The sequence below is a fragment of the Glycine soja genome, chromosome 12 (genome assembly GCF_004193775.1).
Source record: "Glycine soja cultivar W05 chromosome 12, ASM419377v2, whole genome shotgun sequence".
In the NCBI taxonomy this organism is placed as follows: domain Eukaryota; kingdom Viridiplantae; phylum Streptophyta; class Magnoliopsida; order Fabales; family Fabaceae; genus Glycine; species Glycine soja.
Genome location: NC_041013.1, coordinates 44321073 through 44340464, shown reverse-complemented (window position 1 = coordinate 44340464; position 19392 = coordinate 44321073). Strand labels below are relative to the sequence as shown.

The following is a 19392-nucleotide window of genomic DNA, read 5'->3' as shown; positions in this document are numbered from 1 at the left end:
AGATTGATAGTAGATTTATAGAAAGGGGGCACAATATGAGGAATTAATAAAATTGAACGGTTGAAAATTTTTCAACTGCATGACAAATTTGGCGTATAAAGAAAAAAAATTTAAAATAATAAAATAAAAATCCTGCTAATCAAAATCTTTAAAATATTAATTAAAAAATAAAAAAATTATTATATAAATGACAGGAAAACATAAGAAAAATTTTATCTTTCAATAAAAATATTTTTATTTTAACTCTTAACTACCTCGTACCTGATAATGATTAGCATTTGCCATAAATAAAAAGAACAACTTCTTTTCCACCAAAGTGAAAGGCAAAAAATTTCTTCCCCTTTTACTTTTAAGTTTTATGGCACCAAGACCATCGTGACGTCTCCACACGCTGTGTCGTTTTGGACTTTCTTCCTTCCGCACACTGACAACATCAGCTCAGACATTCAGACGCAGATAATGTTTTTAATTTTCAACGCGTGGAAACAGGAACTAAATTAACAAAATGGACTCGTTCAAGATGCAAACAAATTAACACATGGGTAGACTTTATCATAGTATGCTTTTAGAAGTAATTATTATAAAATTAATAAATTTATTATAGATAATAATTTATAGTTAGACGAGAGTATAAATATTAATACATATAGTATTATTATTTATTTTATTCTTAAAATAATGATTTTATTTCACCCTCCTTCAAAGGTTCCACCAACTTCCATGCATAAAAGGGAACACATTTTCATAGCTTTCACAACACAACTCGAATGATACGATGAAGACGCCATATGGTAGTTTTAAGCATGGAACCTATTTTCCCTTCTCAAGAATAATGGCATCTTTCATTTCAAGCACTTTAACGTATCATAACATCAAAGAAAACAATATAGTAATATAATATAATAAAGTTATCCCTTTTTCCTTGCATTTTTTCTGCCTTTTCACTTGCTAAAAGACAAAGAATCCTCCTTTTTTCGTCTTGGGGTTCATAAATATAAACTATAAATAAACAACTAAATATTAATAAACTTCTGTTTATGGGGGCAGCCCAACCAGAGTGTGAGAATTGAATTCATTCAGATTTGAACAATGTGGGTTAAGGTTGTTTTTATTCTCCTTGCAGCACTTTCTCTATTTCACTCAGCAGCAGCTTCTCTTAATCGTAGCAGTTTCCCAGCAGATTTCTTCTTTGGAACAGCTTCTTCAGCTTACCAGGTGTTGTTCTGTCCCCAACTTGTTTAAGTCTTTAGTCTTTCAATCTTTCTATGTAAAAGGTTGGATCTTATTTGCATTTCTGGGTTCTGTGTACTTGGGATATGAAGTATGAAGGTGCAGCACGTGAAGGTGGCAAGGGACCTAGTATATGGGACACCTTCACTCATAGCCACCCAGGTTTGCATCTCCTCTCTTCTTTATTTCTGTTATCTTTCTTTCTTCTTTTTTTCCACCTTATTTCTTTGTTTGTTCATCTTAAGTAGCAATGTTTCATGGTTATTTCCCTTTGTCAATATATTTTAAGTAGCAATTTTAACTGCTATTAAACCGATCAATAATACCCAAAGAGTTGAATGGGGCGAGCTTAAGTGAAAATAATAATAATAATAATAATAATAAGGATAATGCTAAAATATATATTGGGTTAGCATTGAAGAAGATTTACTTCAATGACCCCACATTTCATCTATTTGATTGACCGAATTGATTTTGGGGGGCTAATGTGTGGGAAGAGAAAAACAATGACTATCTCTGTCAACAATATAAGCAATGCTGCTTCTTGGCAAAGCGAATTTCATGGTATTTTTCTCATTTTGAAGTTGGTTTATACAAGGTACTTTAAGATAGAACAGAGTTGGTTTATTGGATAATGAAAAAAACTCAAAATATTGAGACATTTTTCTCGGTTGTGCAGACAGAATATCAGACCACAGTAATGGGGATGTTGCCATTGATTCATACCACCGCTACAAGGTACTTTCATTCTCTTGATTTGAATTTAGAGATCTAGATGAATTTCCTTAGCTTTTGAGATTTTGTTTCATCTCGATTGATGATATTGTTTGTTCACACACAAAAAAAAATTCAGGAAGATGTGGCCATGATGAAGGATATTGGATTCAATGCCTACAGGTTCTCCATCTCTTGGCCAAGAATACTACCTCGTGAGAAACTCTAATCATCCTTTAGTTATCCTCAGATTAGTTGTTTGATAAATTGTTATTTATTATTTTGGTTTTTGGATCATTAGTTTGCATTATTTAAAGGGAGTTATTAGCACTTTGAATTCCATTTAGATTTTGGTGTGTCCATAATGCAATTAAGCTTAAACCACCTTGAATTTTAGGTGGAAACCTGCAGGGAGGAGTTAACCGAGAAGGCATCACATATTACAACAATCTCATAAATGAACTGATAGCAAATGGTCAGAAGAAGTCAATTTTCTCTCTCTTTCAATCTCTCGTGATACTCAAAATCAAACTAAATTAGATGTACCTTTTTTGTTTACACTTTACAGGACAACAGCCCTTTATAACTCTATTTCACTCTGATTTCCCTCAAGCTCTTGAAGATGAATATGGTGGTTTTCTAAGTCCCAAAATTGAGTAAGCAATAGTGAAATATTTTATCTAGAATAGATTGAAATGGACGTGTCCTTATTATTCACTCCCAACTGATGAAGAATTGGTACTTTGATTTTGCAAACAGGCAAGATTTTGCAAATTATGCAGAAGTATGCTTTAGGGAATTTGGTGACAGGGTTAAGCACTGGATTACATTAAATGAGCCAGTGCTATATAGCACTGGAGGTTATGCAAGTGGTGGATCCCCACCCAATAGATGCTCCAAGTGGTTTGCTAACTGCACCGCTGGTGATTCTACTACTGAGCCCTATGTGGTTACACACCACCTCATACTTGCTCATGCTGCAGCGGTAAAAGTCTACAGGGAGAAGTTCCAGGTTAATGCATTATTATTATTATTTTAAATACAACAGTGAATAGAATTGGTTAGAATTTAAGACAAAAACCATTCATTATGTGGTTAGTACAAGATAAATTGACAGTGAATGATTTTCTAATAGGCTTCTCAGAAGGGTCAAATTGGGGTAACACTTAATTCTGCCTGGGTTGTGCCACTTTCTCAATCAAAAGAGGACAGAGAAGCCGCATATCGCGGTCTTGCTTTTATGTATGACTGGTAAGTGTCTTTGCCACTTAGAACCACTCTTCTTGTTTTCAGTTCTGTTAAATTTCACAAAAGTTTGTGATGCAGTACAAAAAGAGTGGGATTTCGTAGCAGATAATTAGCTTTTTCTTTGTCTCCTTTTTTATTGCATATTTTTTATTTTAAAAGGCTGAGGCTTTTGAGTCACTCAGGATTTATTCCTTTTATTAGGCATTATGTCATTGACCATTAGCATTAGGAATGTCGTAGATTTGATTTTGTCTAAGATCTGCTCTTGAAATTCCTTAACTTAATAGATAATAGAGACTTGAACTTCTATATAAGGTAATAAAAAAAAGACTTGGGGAGGGGAGGAAAAATAAAAAAAGTTTGAGAATTTTCTCAATTTATCGGTATCCTAACGAATCAAAGGGCTTTGGGATTGCAAGATCTGTTTTACGACATAAGCTGCATCAGTTTGTGTGTTGTTTTCGTTTTTGGGGTTTATTATGGTACCTTTATTTTATCCTGGGTTTTAGTACCTTGATGAATTATAAAGTATTTATTGGTTGCTGCTTAAACATTTAATGTGAGAACCAGGTGGAAATTGCAACCAATAAATGTTTTAACAGCTTATCACACTACCATTCTCCAGTTAACAAAATGAATACCATAACAACTAGCAGTTTTTTAATATTTTGTGGTGACACAGTCAGATCTAACTGGTGTTTTTGTGTTTATTGAAGGTTCATGGAACCACTTTACTCGGGAACATATCCTGCTGTAATGGTTAACAGAGTTGGAGGTCGTTTGCCAAAGTTTACCAGAAGGGAATACTTGATGGTTAAAGGGTCTTATGATTTTATAGGATTAAATTATTACACTTCAACTTATGCAACTAGTTCTCCTTGCCCACGCCAAAGGCCAACTGCCTTTACAGACGCTTGTGTTAGATTTACTAGTACGTCAAATTCATACATACTTTCCAATTAACTTGTATTGAATTTTCCTGTACACTTGCTTACTCATGATCCATTTTGTTGCTCTTGCATCAGCTGTGAGAAATGGGCTTCTCATTGGTCCAAAGGTACTTGCATCTGGAGATAGCTTTTACTCTGTTTAGATTCTTTTAGTGAATGACAATGATTAGTTATCACTTCATTAGTACTAGTTAGCCAAGAGTTCACTCTATTTACAAATAGTTGCACCTTATTTTTCACTAAACCTACTCCATAAGAATTTTTCAGAAATGAGTTGAGAAATGAATAATTTTGCAGGCAGCCTCAGACTGGCTCTACGTCTATCCACCAGGAATTCAAGGTCTACTAGAGTACACTAAGGAGAAATTTAACAACCCAATTATTTACATCACAGAAAATGGTAAAATTATCTGCAATGTTATGCCACTTTTTTTCTTCCTAAAATTGAATTTTACCATGGTAAAATACTCATTTTTCCGTATCGATGAATTGTGTTATTTGAATTTTTGCAGGAATTGACGAGGTTAATGACGGGAAAATGTTACTTAATGACAGAACAAGGATTGATTATATCAGTCACCATCTTTTGTATCTTCAAAGGGCCATAAGGTGAGTTTAAAGTGAACATTTTTAGATGAGTCTTATGAAATTTACTTTAGACCTCTTATTTTCTTGACTCAATAATTGTAAGCTAAGGCTAAAACTTTGAATCTGGTAGGAATGGAGTGAGGGTGAAAGGATACTTTGCATGGTCATTGTTGGACAATTTTGAATGGAATGCTGGGTACAGTCTTCGCTTTGGGCTCGTGTATGTGGATTACAAGAATGGATTGAAAAGACACCGCAAAAGATCAGCTTTGTGGTTCAAAATATTTCTTCACCAATGAAATGATCCTTTGTAGTGAAAGACAGAATTGATGGGGAAGAAATAAGAATATGTTGTTTCTTTCTTAATCCTAGTCATTTGCTTTAGGCCATTGTAAGATCTAAGCAGAGCTACTTTGATGATTTCTGATAGCCTGCCAATGGTGAGGCTTCATGGTTATCTGTATAACTTACTTTCATTAATAAGTTTATGTATTTGGTTTTCCTGTCCCAGCCCCAACACTCATATAACGACAACCAAGAACTCTCTAGGAACTCCAGCACGTTTTAATTATTTTAATTAGGCTTAATTATATTTTTATTCCTCTAGGTATTACATGTGTGTTTGATCTCTCAAATTTTAATTGCCTCAATTGGATTTCTAAATGTTCATTGCATTTAATCTCAATAATTGATTAACATCTAAACATTATGTTCAAAATGAAAACTTATGTTCAACATCATGATAATAAATTAATAATTGATCCATCCATTGTATAAGCCAAAAACGTAAGTTCAAGACACCTGATAAACTAGTGAAAATGTTTCTTACTATTCAATAGTTATATCATATTTTTTCCACCAAACATTTTAACATTATTTGGTCACTATTTGTGAACAGACAAATTTAAATTATCTATGCATTTTTGTGCGTCATTGACCAGAGTGAACTGCCACTGTTGCTATAGAATCCTTTAGACAGAGGGAGGTAGTTATTGGACTTGGATCCTGTTTAGGATACAAGTTCGGTATTATTGGGCCAAAAGAAAATAAACAGAAGGTTAAAGCAGTTATTGGTCCCAACATCATTGTTATTGGTCTCTATCAAGTGGTGGAAACTTTTTTTCCGGAAAATATCCTTCTTATGGAATCACGTTTCGGTCTAGTACAAGGGTGCAAACAAAATCTTAAAAATGGAATCATGATTTCATTTTAGATTTTGTATATGGAAATGTGTTTTTGTTTTATATTTTGTTTGGACCCCTGCATTACAATGGAACATGAAATTACGTTTTCATTATGTATTTGTTGGGATGTGGGGAAGGTGAAGGGGAAGAGAAGGGGTGTGGTGGGTTTGAAATAAAGGATAAAATGGTCTTTTCATGAATTTTAATAGAAATTCTTGTTGGGACTTGAGACCAATAGCAACTCCCAACAAGAGACCATGAATTTAAAATGTTAAGACATTATTAACTCACTCTCACTTTTTTTTGTCAACTTAATTTTTAAAAGCTTTCTCAACAAGCTGACAAATTAATTTTTTTTTTTTAATGAAAAAGTTGTATCTAATACAGAATGGCAGGTCCATAAGTTTCCAATCCCATGAGAGAGAGCAATGCCCATATAGATTATTTTCCACTGCACACTTCTGTCCGGTTGAACCTCTGCTGGCTTACTAACATGTCATTTACACCCATTCGGTGGTATTCAGGGTCTGTCTGTTCTACCAATTTTTCATAGAAAAACACACAATTATATTCAAAAGGAAAATTCAATATTAATTAACTAAAAATTGCTGTTGCAAATAGTCGGAAGAATTGTAACGGAACAACTAAAATTGTTTTAAAGTATTAGCTGATATTTAAATAAATGTATTTATGTATGTACAGCTGAATTCAAATAAATGTATTTATCTAAATTTGTAACTGAATATCAGCTAATATAAAGTTTGTGTATAATCTTGAGTTAGCATTTTCGATTCTCAAAGAATTGGGTTGTAAGCAATGTTTAATCAGTTTGATAAGTGATTTAATGATCAAAGTTTAATGACATTTATTGTAAGTGACTTTAATCTAATTTATAAAAAGTTAAGAATGACATCAATTTAATTCTCTAAAAAATCAAAACCAAATTCTGGAATAAACCCAATAAATATAACTTCATTGGATGCTGTGGTAGTGCAGAGACATAGTGTATTTAATCCCCCCACCCCCTTATTGCATATGTAATTGTTGGCCAACATGGCAACATCAATAATGTCTTGTTTTCTCTACCATCATGGATATATATAACTAATAACTAGACCTAGGGCCAACAAACATGCTCCTGCAAGCTTTTGAAAGCGGATTTTCATCTCCAAAATTTAGTAAAGAATGGAAATAGTAGGAAATAATTCCTTATCTCATCGAACTTAGAAATTCAAAGCAAAATTAAACTAATATAAAGTCTACAAGACTATAACAAATATAGAACTCTACTTATGCATTTTCCTTTTGGCTCATAGATCACTTCAAACCTAACCTATGCAACGTATTTACCTAAGATGTTACATATATTTCCTATTTTGTATAGAATCGCAATCATGGGTAGATATTCTACCTCCAATAATGCACAATGCTGAACCTCTCCTTGAGAATTTACATAAAGCACTTTATAAGATCAAAACAAGATGAAATGCTTGCTTAAGTAGACATGAGCTAAAAGAGGACTCAATAAATGCACATGGAAGAGGGACAATCCTCACATGTAAGAAACATGGTCCTCCACTGCTTTGCTTCCTGAATGCAAAGCATTTCCACTTTGGTTTCTTATGGTGCAGCCAATCACACCCCTTCTCCTTATCCCCTTTTGCCAAATTATTCACCCATCACTTTTGCCCCTGACAAATAGTTCAAAGTCTCAAATGGGCCCATCCTTTGCACAACTCAACTGTATAACTTGTCTGTTCTGACCAAAGCATGAAGGACCTTTCAATTTTCTTGCAAAAAGAGCCCTTCCATTAAAAAGGGACTTATACATAAAATTAGCATTAAACAAGAGTACATGGTAACTTAATTTACTTGTTAGAGTATTAGTTAGTGCCAAACTAGTAGGGAGTAGTGACCCACTTGCCACTTTGTTGTACAGTATTTTCCTATCGTATACTAATGATGAAGACGAAGCTATGATTGGTGTTCACCCAATAATGCAGCCTTAATTGCTCAGGTGCTTGTACTAATTGGTCGCTTTGCTTGTCCTCCAAGCTGGGTACAAACCATAAATGGGTTTGGAATAAGTTAACTTGTGGGTGTCATAGCCTGTGTTGGTGGAATTCAATCCATTTAACAAGGATACCAATGTAATTAATGGACTATATATCCTTCACACAAATACTGTGTCTTTTCTATGATTCAATATTCTTCTAGCCAAATAAACATTGTTTAATTTATGATTTTGTTAAACATGCACTTTTTTTAAGAGTTAAACATGCACTTGTGAACATATTTTAAGAACTAAAAAAATTGTTAAGTTTATATTAGGAAAGACATTTATTACAACTGTTTTTTTATTTGTCATTTTTTAAGAAAGTTTTTATTATACACTACTGTGTGATATCTCATTGAAAACTGTAATTTATCATATATTTATTAACTTTTATAATAATTATTTAAAATTAATATCAACTATAATTTTTAATTGTTATCCGTGTAAAATTGTTTGCTCTAACTGCATATGAAAATTAAACTTTTTTAACATTTGGAACAAATTATTATGTAGAACCCTATGGAAAATGCTCCTACTTCAACTCTTTCAATTTATATTTTACCTTGGGATTGGCATCTTCGCCTACGCAGACGCAGGATTGTGCCACAGACGGATTTTCATCCACTGAACACTTGGACACATTATTTTCTTGAATTTTACTCAAAGTGAACATATAAGATAGTAGGGTTATGACTCTACATATTCTTAACTAATATTATGATGTCTTGGAAAAAAGAGTAATTAATTAACTAGACCATATTTATACACTATCGAAAACGATAGTGCCATAAGTCATAGCCACACCACCTCAACAATCCAAATGGTTACTTGTTTGTGCAATATTCCTTGCTTAATAATAAAAAATTGAAAAGGTTTCAAAAACTTGAGTAGTTAATGGCGTAATTCAACCTTGTCTTGCAACCCTTCCTACCAGAGAAAACGTGCCATTAAACTATTAAATAAACTACCCCTTCTACAACTTCAGTTTGTTTCTAGTTTGCTTGTTTTTGTTATAGAATTTTTTAAATTTGAATATCTATTAATTGGTGAATTTAGAATTATAAAAATGAGTTGAATGAATAGTTGGATTTTTATTTTGTACAAATCTATATAATTATGTGATCTATTATAAAATTGAATGAATAGTATATATATATAGTCTTGAAGACATTATTCTAAAAATATTATCTAATATATTTTTCTCATTTAGTGACTAAAAGTAGTAGAACAAGAGACACTCTCAATACTATTTGATAGTGCTGCAATGACTTGTTAATAAAGGTCTACTTATAGGATTACTATACAAGTTTGATATATATAATTATATATCAATTCGATCTATTAGTTCTAAAATTTAGTATGTATCTAATTAACCTTTTATAATTTGCCCTTCATCAATTAGATAAACTATAATTCTGATAACCTCATTTCCTCTTATGGTTTTGACCAGTTAACTACCGCTTTGTATTGTTAGATTTACCAAAATGCCAAATTAAACCATAACCTTTTGAAGTCTACTGAAACATATCCAATTTCAGCTAAGAAGAGAAATTAAGACATAAATAAATATATAATAATGATAGTTGGCTTTCTCTTCTTTGCCAATTGATTATGAAGTTTCTGGCATATTCCTAAAGTCAAGATCCACTAATATATAATTTCCTTCTTATAAGAAAAAGGAAGTTTTTCTCTCCACTTGCACCTTGATTCCAACAAAGTATTTCTTAATCTTAATTCCAGACGATGGAACAATTAATTATCAAATAGCTAGCTAGTTGTTCTTCCCTTTTGAACTAAAGTATGAGGAGTTGATCGGCAAAAAAATTCATCAACTACTATTTACAACCTAGCATTGCTAGCTCTCGAGCCAGAATCCAAATGAATAAAGTTGTAAAGACAACTAATAAGATTGGTACACCCACTTTCACCAAAATATATAGGACAATATTTTAGAGTTGTTACGCATGTTTTATAAGCAGTTATAAGCGATTACATATAACCACCTAATAATCACAAATAATCAAAGCCTTAACTCTAATATAATCTTATATTCTAGAGGTCCAATCGGTGTAGTTAAGCTATGAATATCAGTTCTTAATTCTAATTTTTTTGGACACATCACGTCAATTCCAGGATTATTTGTTTATGCTCAATTTAAGGAATATATACGTCCGAAGACAAAGTCCATGCAAAAATTTGTGTGACATGACGATACCACTTTGGTATATTTGAATGTCTCAACAAAGAAACTCCCAACTAATATAAAAGGTAATAAACCTGTAAAAAAAAACTAAAAGTTAATAAATAGGTTACAACCAAAGAAAGAGATGATATATAAATTGCGGTAGAAAAATACACAAAACATATTAAAATGTTATGTAATGGTTGTTTTTTACTTGTAATAATTGAATAAAAGTTATACATCAATTATTGCTTTTAGGTAGGAGAATGCTGTTGCAATAATTGGTATTAGTAGGAAAGAAAAATAAAACTGGAAAACCTTTTCTTATATTAAATACTAAGCTTCAATTCAACCAATTATTGCTTCTGCTATGCGTAGACTAAATCCAACTATACATAATATATAATCGAAAGATTAAAATTTAGTTTAATAAATTCAGGACTTCGGGGCGTAAGAGGAATAAATCGCTTGTGATAAAATAAATAAATATGTGTAACCCTCTTATAATTCAATTATTATATATTAGAATCATGCTCGTGACTTGAGATTGTGCGCGATAATGGGCATTATGCATGCATGATGTTTTAAGAATTTCAGGAGTCAGAGATAAATGCCTTTATCTTTACATGTCAATGCCAGGTTTGTATATATATGCATGTGTTAAATTGAAAATTCCATTCACATGCCCGCACGATTTTTGAATGCTTATGATGGAATAAAAGGAAAATATTATACTGTATTTATAATCAATATAATAGTAAAAGAAAGTGATAATAATTGTCTTTTGGAGGCTACACACGCAGTTAATCTCTCTCTCGATCTTTTTTTTTTAAGTAGGATTTAGATGGAATTAATCTTTGCTACTTATATTTTTCACCGTGTTAACAAAAAACTGAACCTTCCATTTGAAAAGAGATAATTAAAATACCCAATATTCAACTATAAATGAAACTGTTAAAATATTGGTATGATAAATAATGAACCTTATGATGGGGCTATTTTTAGAGATTTATTAATGACACCTTAATTTTACAAGTTTGATTGTGATTATATACTCATAATGTAGTGTTCTAGGGGGGAAACTGAAAATATAACAAGACGATCTTGTAAAAAAAGTTTGTTAATCATCCTATATATTTACATATTGATTAAAAAATTAAAAAAAAAATATTTATCATAAAAAACAAAAAAATTATAAATAACATAATATTTCAAAAAAATACTTTTTTATTTCTTAATAATAAGAATAATAATTAACATTTGTGATGTAAACTCATAATGAACCTAATAATTGGAGCATTATTGATGTGACATCTTATATTCTTATACGCGGTGATTAGTGAAAAGTTGAGTTGAAAAATAAGAGAGAAGAAGGAGGAACCTTGTTCATTGGGTGGAAAATGTTGACCAAGCCATGCTGCAACACATGGACCCTACGATGCATCATCAACGGATGACATTATCTGGAATAGAAAAACCAGCAAAGTTGGATTCACATGTTTCAGTGTAGCTTACGATCATTGGACACAAAAAATAGAACAAAAACCATTCCTTTATTTTCGGAAAATATTTTTAACTTATTGAATTATGATGGATTCTATCGAATAATTTAGTCATATTCTAGCAGCTATTAATGATTGATATTTTTACTTTAATTAATTATATTTGACTCGATCATTAACTTTTAAAAACCATTCCTTTAATTAAATTTAGGATATATTCATTGAGTAAAAAATATATCTGAGTATTTGTTTATTAAATATTTAGCACATCAAAATTTATGTTATGAGTTTATTTATGAAACTTATTGAATAAGTTAACAAAAATTATGTGTCATTTTAAGCCTTCATATTGATTAAAAAAAATATTTAAAAGCTGACCAAATCAATAAATGTAAAGAATTGAGAAAAGTTCATTTTTTTTCTTTGTTTCAGTTTAGTTTTTATTTTATAAATCAAATCAAAATAAATTACATTTTTCATATATTTATATTTATTTTTTTGTTAAATTCTGTATAAATTTAATTCTTATGTAATTTAAAACACACTTTTAATACATGTCATTTTCCAATAACAAATCACATATTTATTTAATTTAATGTAAAAAGATGAACTAAATTGAATGAAGCCCATTAAATTGGTTTTTATTTTAGGAGGGTAGTACTATACTAGAGTCCCACAAAAGTAGAGGACTAGAGGTGAGGTATGAACAGGATCCAGCTGGCTTTTGCCATGAAACAACACAACACACACACATTAATTTAATGCATTTTAACCTAATATTCCATCGTGCATCATTCATCCTTTTCTCTTCCTTTTTTCACACTCCAAGAACATCATGTGTTTCAAAATACTATCAAATTGTTTTCTTCACCTTTACCTTTCTACCTTTTACTGTGAGTGGGAGCTGTACTTAATTACTCGCCAAGTTTGTCTTTAGAATCATGATCATTACTTTATTACCCCCGTTTTTTTAGATTAAAACATGTAGTCAACTTATTTCTATTACTAAATTACTATTTATTACTACTAACCAGGAAATTAATGGAATAAAATCTTACTATTAGTTTGGAATTTATTTAACTCTCATAGTAGGATCGGATAGTATCATCTTTGGGTGAAACAAACCAATGATTGCTAAAATTAGTGGCTGAATTTAGGTGGAAAATTCTACCTGAATTTGTCGACAATTATTGATGATGATGATGGATGAGTTCATAAAAGGTATGGGTTGAGAAAAGGAAAGGAATTCCAGTTCATTCCTTAATCCGCATAAGGATAAGCATGGATATTTAATCAAGAAATTTAGTTTCTCAATTTTCATTCAATAGGAAAAATTATAGGAAGATAACTAAAAATATATAATATTACTCTATCTTAAAAATTATAGGAAGATAAAATCTCACATTTCACTAAATGAAAATAAATAAAATGTAATTTGTTTCCTCAAACATCATAATTTATCTTAAAAAGATAAACAAATAATTTTTCTTGTAAAAATTAATTAAGTGCATACGTTGATTTAATTTATACAAGAAGTCAAATTTATTTTACTTTTTTTATTTTCTTAATTTTATAAATATTTGTAGAAAAAATTATTCAAACATAAACCAAAAACAAAAATTTTGAAATTTTTTCTAACCCAAAAACTTTTTATTGCTATAGATCTACATTAGAAATTAGGATAAAACTGTATTAGTAATATTTTAAAATAAAATATTTTTACTTCTATTTTTTAACCTACTGTAAAATAAATCATGAGCAGCTAGAAAACGAGTAACCAATAGTCATGATGACATGAAGCACAAAAATAAGTACATGACAAGTGTTGATGTTTTAGGTTATTTTACACGAATAAATAAAAATTAATAAATAGATAAAAAATATTTATTCAATAAAATTAACTTTATTAAATAAATAAAAAGAGTAATATTAATATTAGATTTAAAAATTAAAGTGATACTTATTAAAGATATTGATAAAAAAAGTAATTAATATTATATTAAAAAAAATAGTTAAATTAGTTCCTAAAAATGTTATATGCTGATCCAATGATTTTTGAAAAATGAAAAATATAAAATATAAAATTTGCTTTAAAAGTATAATAAATTAATCCTGTTAGTGAAATTAATTTTATGTTTAAAAATTAATTTATCATTAAATTATATGTATAATTAATTTGACATGCTTTTTATATTTATAAACTATTTTTTAGATATCAATTTATCGATATTTCATACTTTTTCAGACAAATTTAACTATGTATCTTAATACTTATTTTACGACAATTTATCTTAATACAACACTAATTTTAATAAAAAAAAATTAATTTGTCCAAACTCAAAGCCGCAACTACTTTTTGATGAACGCGTAGGCTGGTGATCAGACTTGGTGTTCCCGCCGGCCCTTCTCTCTCTACCATTCCCATTCATCCTTTCTCTCTAGAAAACACCACATTACAACAAGGCTTTATAAAACCCACCAACCAAAAGAAGCATTGAATCTTTGAAGAAGAAAGAAAGCAAAAGAAGCCAGCAATGGCCAAGTCCAAGAACAATGCCAAGAAGTTGTCCTACATCTCAGTTCCATCTCAGATCATCAACTCCATCTCATCTTCATCTCTTCAATCTCTGCTTGAATCTCCCAAGAAGTGTGCAAGGCACTCCAAATTCTTCACCTTTGTCAAGTGCATGAGGCCAAGACTCTTCTTCCTTTTCACCCTCTTTTTCCTTGCTTTCTTTGCCATGCTCAAGTTTGGCCTCAATCTTGACACCCCTTTTCCTCCATTCCCATGTGCACCCTCAATAGGCCCCACAAAATCCAATCTTGGAGCTTTGGATGGTGGTGATGTTAGTGTTTCAGAGGCTATGATTAGCAGTGTGCAGTTACATGGTGCACAGGTTCCAAGTGGGGTGGTTGAAGATAAGAGTGAGTTTTGGGAGCAGCCAGATGGGTTGGGGTACAAGCCTTGCTTGGATTTCAGTAGGGAGTATAGGAGGGAGAGTGAAGGGGTTGTGATGAACAGGAGGAGGTACCTCATGGTGGTGGTTTCTGGAGGGATGAATCAGCAGAGGAATCAGATTGTTGATGCTGTTGTCATTGCTAGGATTCTTGGGGCTTCTTTGGTTGTCCCCATATTGCAAGTCAATGTCATTTGGGGAGATGAAAGGTAAAAAAGAAAAAATAAATGTTTTTTTCTTCATGGTCTTCATTATGAACTAAACTGTTAACATTTTTGGATTGAATCTTCAATTCATAGATATCACTATTTGAGCTGAAGCTGAAGCATGTTTAGTTTCAATCTTGTTTTTGATACTGATTTAATTTCTTTTCTTATATGCGAATGTCTCACAAGAGAGTCTTTTGCAAAATTTTTTTGTCTTTTTCCTTATTGGGGGGTTTGTTCCCATTTTGCAGTGAATTTGCTGATATATTCGATTTGGAGCACTTCAAGAGTGTTCTTGTCAATGATGTGCGGGTGGTTTCTGCATTACCATCAACACACCTAATGACAAGGCCAGTGGAGGGGAGCCCTCTCCCTCATGCCACTCCCAGTTGGATTCGGTCACACTATCTCAGAAGAGTAAGAGTTTGTTTTCTCTTCTTCAGTTCTATTCATGCAAGCATGCACTAAGTTATAATTACTAGTTTCATGTTAACTATCACAGTTTCACCTATGATAGTTTTGATGGATGGAACAAAGATTACCTATAGTACCATAATAAGAGTTACAGTGTTCTACACAAGTAGTTACCGAAATTAAATATTAACATGTATCAATTTTGCAATGATAACTAGGAAAGTTTTGATTTGTTAACTGTTGTTTTTGTTGAACGAGAGTTTGACATGATTCTTCTTGTCCTATGCAGTTCAACAGAGAAGGTGTCTTGCTTTTACGTGGATTGGATTCGAGGCTAACAAAGGATCTTCCTCCCGATCTTCAGAAGCTTCGATGCAAGGTATTACAAAGTCTCTATTCGTATGTCAAAGACAAAGAGAGAAAGGAAATTCGTAACTAACTTTATGTGCCAATTGATAGCAGATTCTAAATGTTCTTCTCTATCTTTCAGGTTGCTTTTCAGGCATTAAGGTTTGCAAAGCCTGTTCAGGAACTCGGTAACGATATTGCTGAGCAAATGAAAAGCAAGGGACCCTACCTTGCTCTTCATCTACGGATGGAAAAGGATGTCTGGGTGAGAACTGGTTGTCTACCCGGTTTGAGTCCTGAGTATGATGAGATTGTTAACAACGAGAGGATAAAACGGCCTGAACTCTTGACAGCAAAATCAAACATGACTTACCATGGAAGGAAACTGGCTGGCCTCTGCCCCTTGAATGCTTTGGAGGTTACAAGGTATATATAATATAATCCTTTTCATCTTTAAATAGATTTTAGGTGTCTTCTAAGTATTAGTGTGACAAGCTTTTCTGATTATTTACCCCTTTTCATTTATAGGCTGCTTAAAGGTCTAGGTGCTCCAAAAAATGCAAGAATTTATTGGGCTGGAGGACAACCACTGGGTGGAAAAGAGGCCTTACAACCATTAATCAATGAGTTTCCACATCTTTACAGTAAGGAAGATCTTGCTTTGCCTGGAGAGCTAGAACCATTTGCAAATAAAGCTTCTCTAATGGCTGCCATAGATTACATAGTCTCTGAGAAGAGTGATGTTTTCATGCCATCTCATGGAGGCAATATGGGCCATGCACTTCAGGTATAAGATTAGATAAAATATAGATGGCCGTTTCTATAATTATATTGTAATAACTCAGTCTTAATGCGACAGTTTCTAAATATTGAAACTATATGTTATTTCAGGGTCACCGGGCCTATGCGGGACACAAGAAATATATAACACCAAACAAAAGACAGATGCTCCCCTATTTTCTAAATTCTTCCCTCCCTGAAAAAGAGTTCAATAGGATTATCAAGGAATTGCATCAGGATTCATTAGGTCAGCCAGAACTCAGGACTAGCAAGTCTGGGAGGGATGTCACCAAGTATCCTGTTCCTGAGTGCATGTGCAATGATGACTCTCATCATCATTCTTCCTAAATTGCACATTTGATACCAAAGCTTTTGGTGTGAAGATTACACGAAAATGGATAAACAAACACGGAAGCGATGCTACGAGTATGATTTTGATCCCTTGCGAATTTTGCTTGAAAGGTCATTTCCTCAGAAACCACAGTTCTTAAGAGCACCATCTTTTAAGAGCCATAATGTCAAGCATGCCTATCCCTACATGTGTATTCACCTTGTTCCTTAAATATACGTAACTGTATGTTGTTATGTGAGGCAATGTAGATTTTCATCAGAATAGGCTAAAACAATGAACAGCAGATCATTCTTTGATTCTTTAGAGTTTGTATAGGATATATATTACTCTTGTTACTTACGTATAATTCTTTATATTACAGTATGAAGCCTTGTACTATTGTACATATCTGTATAAATTCTAGTTTTGTATTGATTATTTGCCCTTTCAAGATCACCTTATGCTATCTCACTTAATTCAGCAGCGGGAGTTTTGCACAAGTTGCAAATTAAAAGAAACTGAACCTGCGATTCAAGTAAGCATTATTGCAGTTCATTTAAATAAATTGAACAGGGTGTTATAGGACCCGCCATTTGTTACCAAACGATGTTTCCCTTTCAAAGCATAACAAAGGTTTGGCATTATAGATGAGGTGTAATATTCACTTTATGGCATGCTTGCAATTTCTCATGAGATAAATAGAGTTTTATGATAAGGTTTTTGTAATTAAATAAATAAAGAGAAATAAGTGTATTAAAATAATAGTTTGAGAAAAAAATAAAAAAGGATATTTTATTTATTAATTTGATAGAAAATAAAATAAAGTTTATTTTTATAAAATAATAAAAATAAATAAAATAATAGGTTGTGAGTATCTTAGGTATAAATAGTCATATGTTAACTACTGCTTATCTCTCTCAATTTTTTTCCCTTTCCTCCTTCCCAAATTTTTTTTTCCGCAGACCACCAAAACCGTCTCAGGAAAATGATGATCTCAGACTTATTCACCGTTGGACCGTCGTGAAATTTAAGTACCAAGTTTGAAACCCAATTTCGAGCATTCTCACCGTTGGGAATTTCGAAATCATGTCGGAGCTAAGAGAAATACACTTCGCATCGTAGCCTTTTCTTTTTTCGCAGAAACCCAAAACCATCCCAGTAAAACTTTGATCCTGATTTCATTAACCGTTGGATTTTCATGAAATTTTGATATGTGGTTCGCGATTCAATTCCGCACACCTTCACCGTTGGGATTTGTGAGATAATATTCATGGAGAGAGAAAAAGAATCGCACGAAAATAATACATATGGAGGCTTCAATCCCTTCTCCGTCTCTCTGATTTTGGGAACTCTATCGGATCAGTCAATCGGAGGAAAAATTGGAGGAATCTCAGGGAGCTGCTAGAGATGCCGCTATTGCTGTCGAAAGACACGTGTGCCGCTATTGCTGTCGAAAGACACGTGAGTCCGCTTAGAGGTAAGAGATGAGTTTATCGCAATTAGGAGTTAAAATGAACATGTGTAGGTTTTATTTTGTTTTTATGATATTTATACCTATGTGTTGTCTCGTTACTCTTCATTAGTTAGAAATGTGATAACTCACTCCCTGTGTGTTATTTGTGTTTGAATCCTATGATGATCTTGAACTTTGTGTTCAAGGGAGCAGATGACTAGGTGAATTTTTGAAGGAACCTTGTGCTGAAGGACGTCGGAACACAATTTGATAGGATGTAATATTGGAACATAAGTTTATATTAATTGCATGATGTTAGTCTATTTCATTTTACCTCACTGATTTAACAAAATATTTTGTAAATCTTGACAGCCTTGTTTGGAGCCAAATATATTTTTAATAAGTTTTATTAGGTAATTGAAGTGGATGTGAACCTTTTATTTATGTGATTTTGTTTACCAATATATTTTTATATATTATATTTATTTATATATATGTCGAAGTAGAGAGTGTCACAATAAAACCTTGTATTCAAAATTGTGAGAACGACATTTGGCAGATAAATGTATCTTTCAAGGTATTAAATGAGTCATTTTCCCTAAATGATCTTGATTAGAATGAGGACAAAATGCCTTGTATTTTGTTTGGAGTTGAGGCTTATAGATTCAGATTAGAGTATCAACTAAATTAAACAATAAACATAATCAAAACCAACTCTGCCAGTCCTAGAATTGTCAGACTCCAAATAACAGATTCAAAATTCGACTCCAAACTACAAAACAATCACAGTCATTCTGTATGTACAGCTGGCAAAAGGTTCAGATTGATCACAACCAGCTGTTCCCCATGAGATAAGTCTTCGGTATAAGCTTATACTACTAGCAAATGTTTTGAAATTGGAGGACAGAGTACATTTAATTCATAATTATTTACTAGAAGAGATGAAAGTACAGTTCCCTAGGGATCAAAAAATCGTACCGGATTGGTGTTCCACATTTAATTCTTAGTCGGGGCTGTTTTGAGACTCTAATATGAACTATTGAACTTGTATGTGCGTGTAATTTAGTCGGAGCCCTTTTTAAAGAAATTGTAGTCATGGCAAGTTTTATTTGACCCATTAATTATTTATTAAATCATTACTTTTACTGGCATTAATGATATAGTGGAGTATTTATTTATTTGTTTTAGTTTCATATTATAGATTGTAAGATGTACGAAATTTCGATTTCAAAGCCACGAACCACACCTG

At 32.1% G+C, this 19392-nt stretch overlaps 2 protein-coding genes across 3 annotated transcripts; both read left to right on the top strand.

Annotated features, from left to right (window-relative positions):
• Window positions 1-709: 709 nt before the first annotated feature.
• LOC114379888 (beta-glucosidase 13-like) lies at window positions 710-5240 on the top strand. 2 transcript variants are annotated; one of them, XM_028338691.1, is made up of 14 exons: window positions 710-791; window positions 1124-1215; window positions 1323-1392; window positions 1910-1968; window positions 2084-2159; window positions 2342-2419; window positions 2513-2600; window positions 2704-2956; window positions 3080-3195; window positions 3909-4123; window positions 4218-4249; window positions 4440-4542; window positions 4655-4751; window positions 4861-5240. In XM_028338691.1, exons 1-14 carry the CDS (start codon window positions 776-778, stop codon window positions 5027-5029), a joined length of 1464 nt encoding a protein of 487 aa, XP_028194492.1. In that variant the 5' UTR covers window positions 710-775; the 3' UTR covers window positions 5030-5240. The 2 variants fall into 2 exon arrangements, with proteins under 2 accessions (XP_028194492.1, XP_028194491.1); XM_028338690.1 differs by lacking the exon at window positions 710-791 and having other exon boundaries at window positions 1019-1215.
• An 8789-nt stretch (window positions 5241-14029) lies between these two features.
• Window positions 14030-17146, top strand: LOC114379887 (O-fucosyltransferase 20-like). Its single transcript, XM_028338689.1, has 6 exons — window positions 14030-14820; window positions 15069-15234; window positions 15521-15610; window positions 15722-16005; window positions 16108-16366; window positions 16471-17146. Exons 1-6 carry the CDS (start codon window positions 14189-14191, stop codon window positions 16705-16707), a joined length of 1668 nt encoding a protein of 555 aa, XP_028194490.1. The 5' UTR covers window positions 14030-14188; the 3' UTR covers window positions 16708-17146.
• Window positions 17147-19392: the final 2246 nt, after the last annotated feature.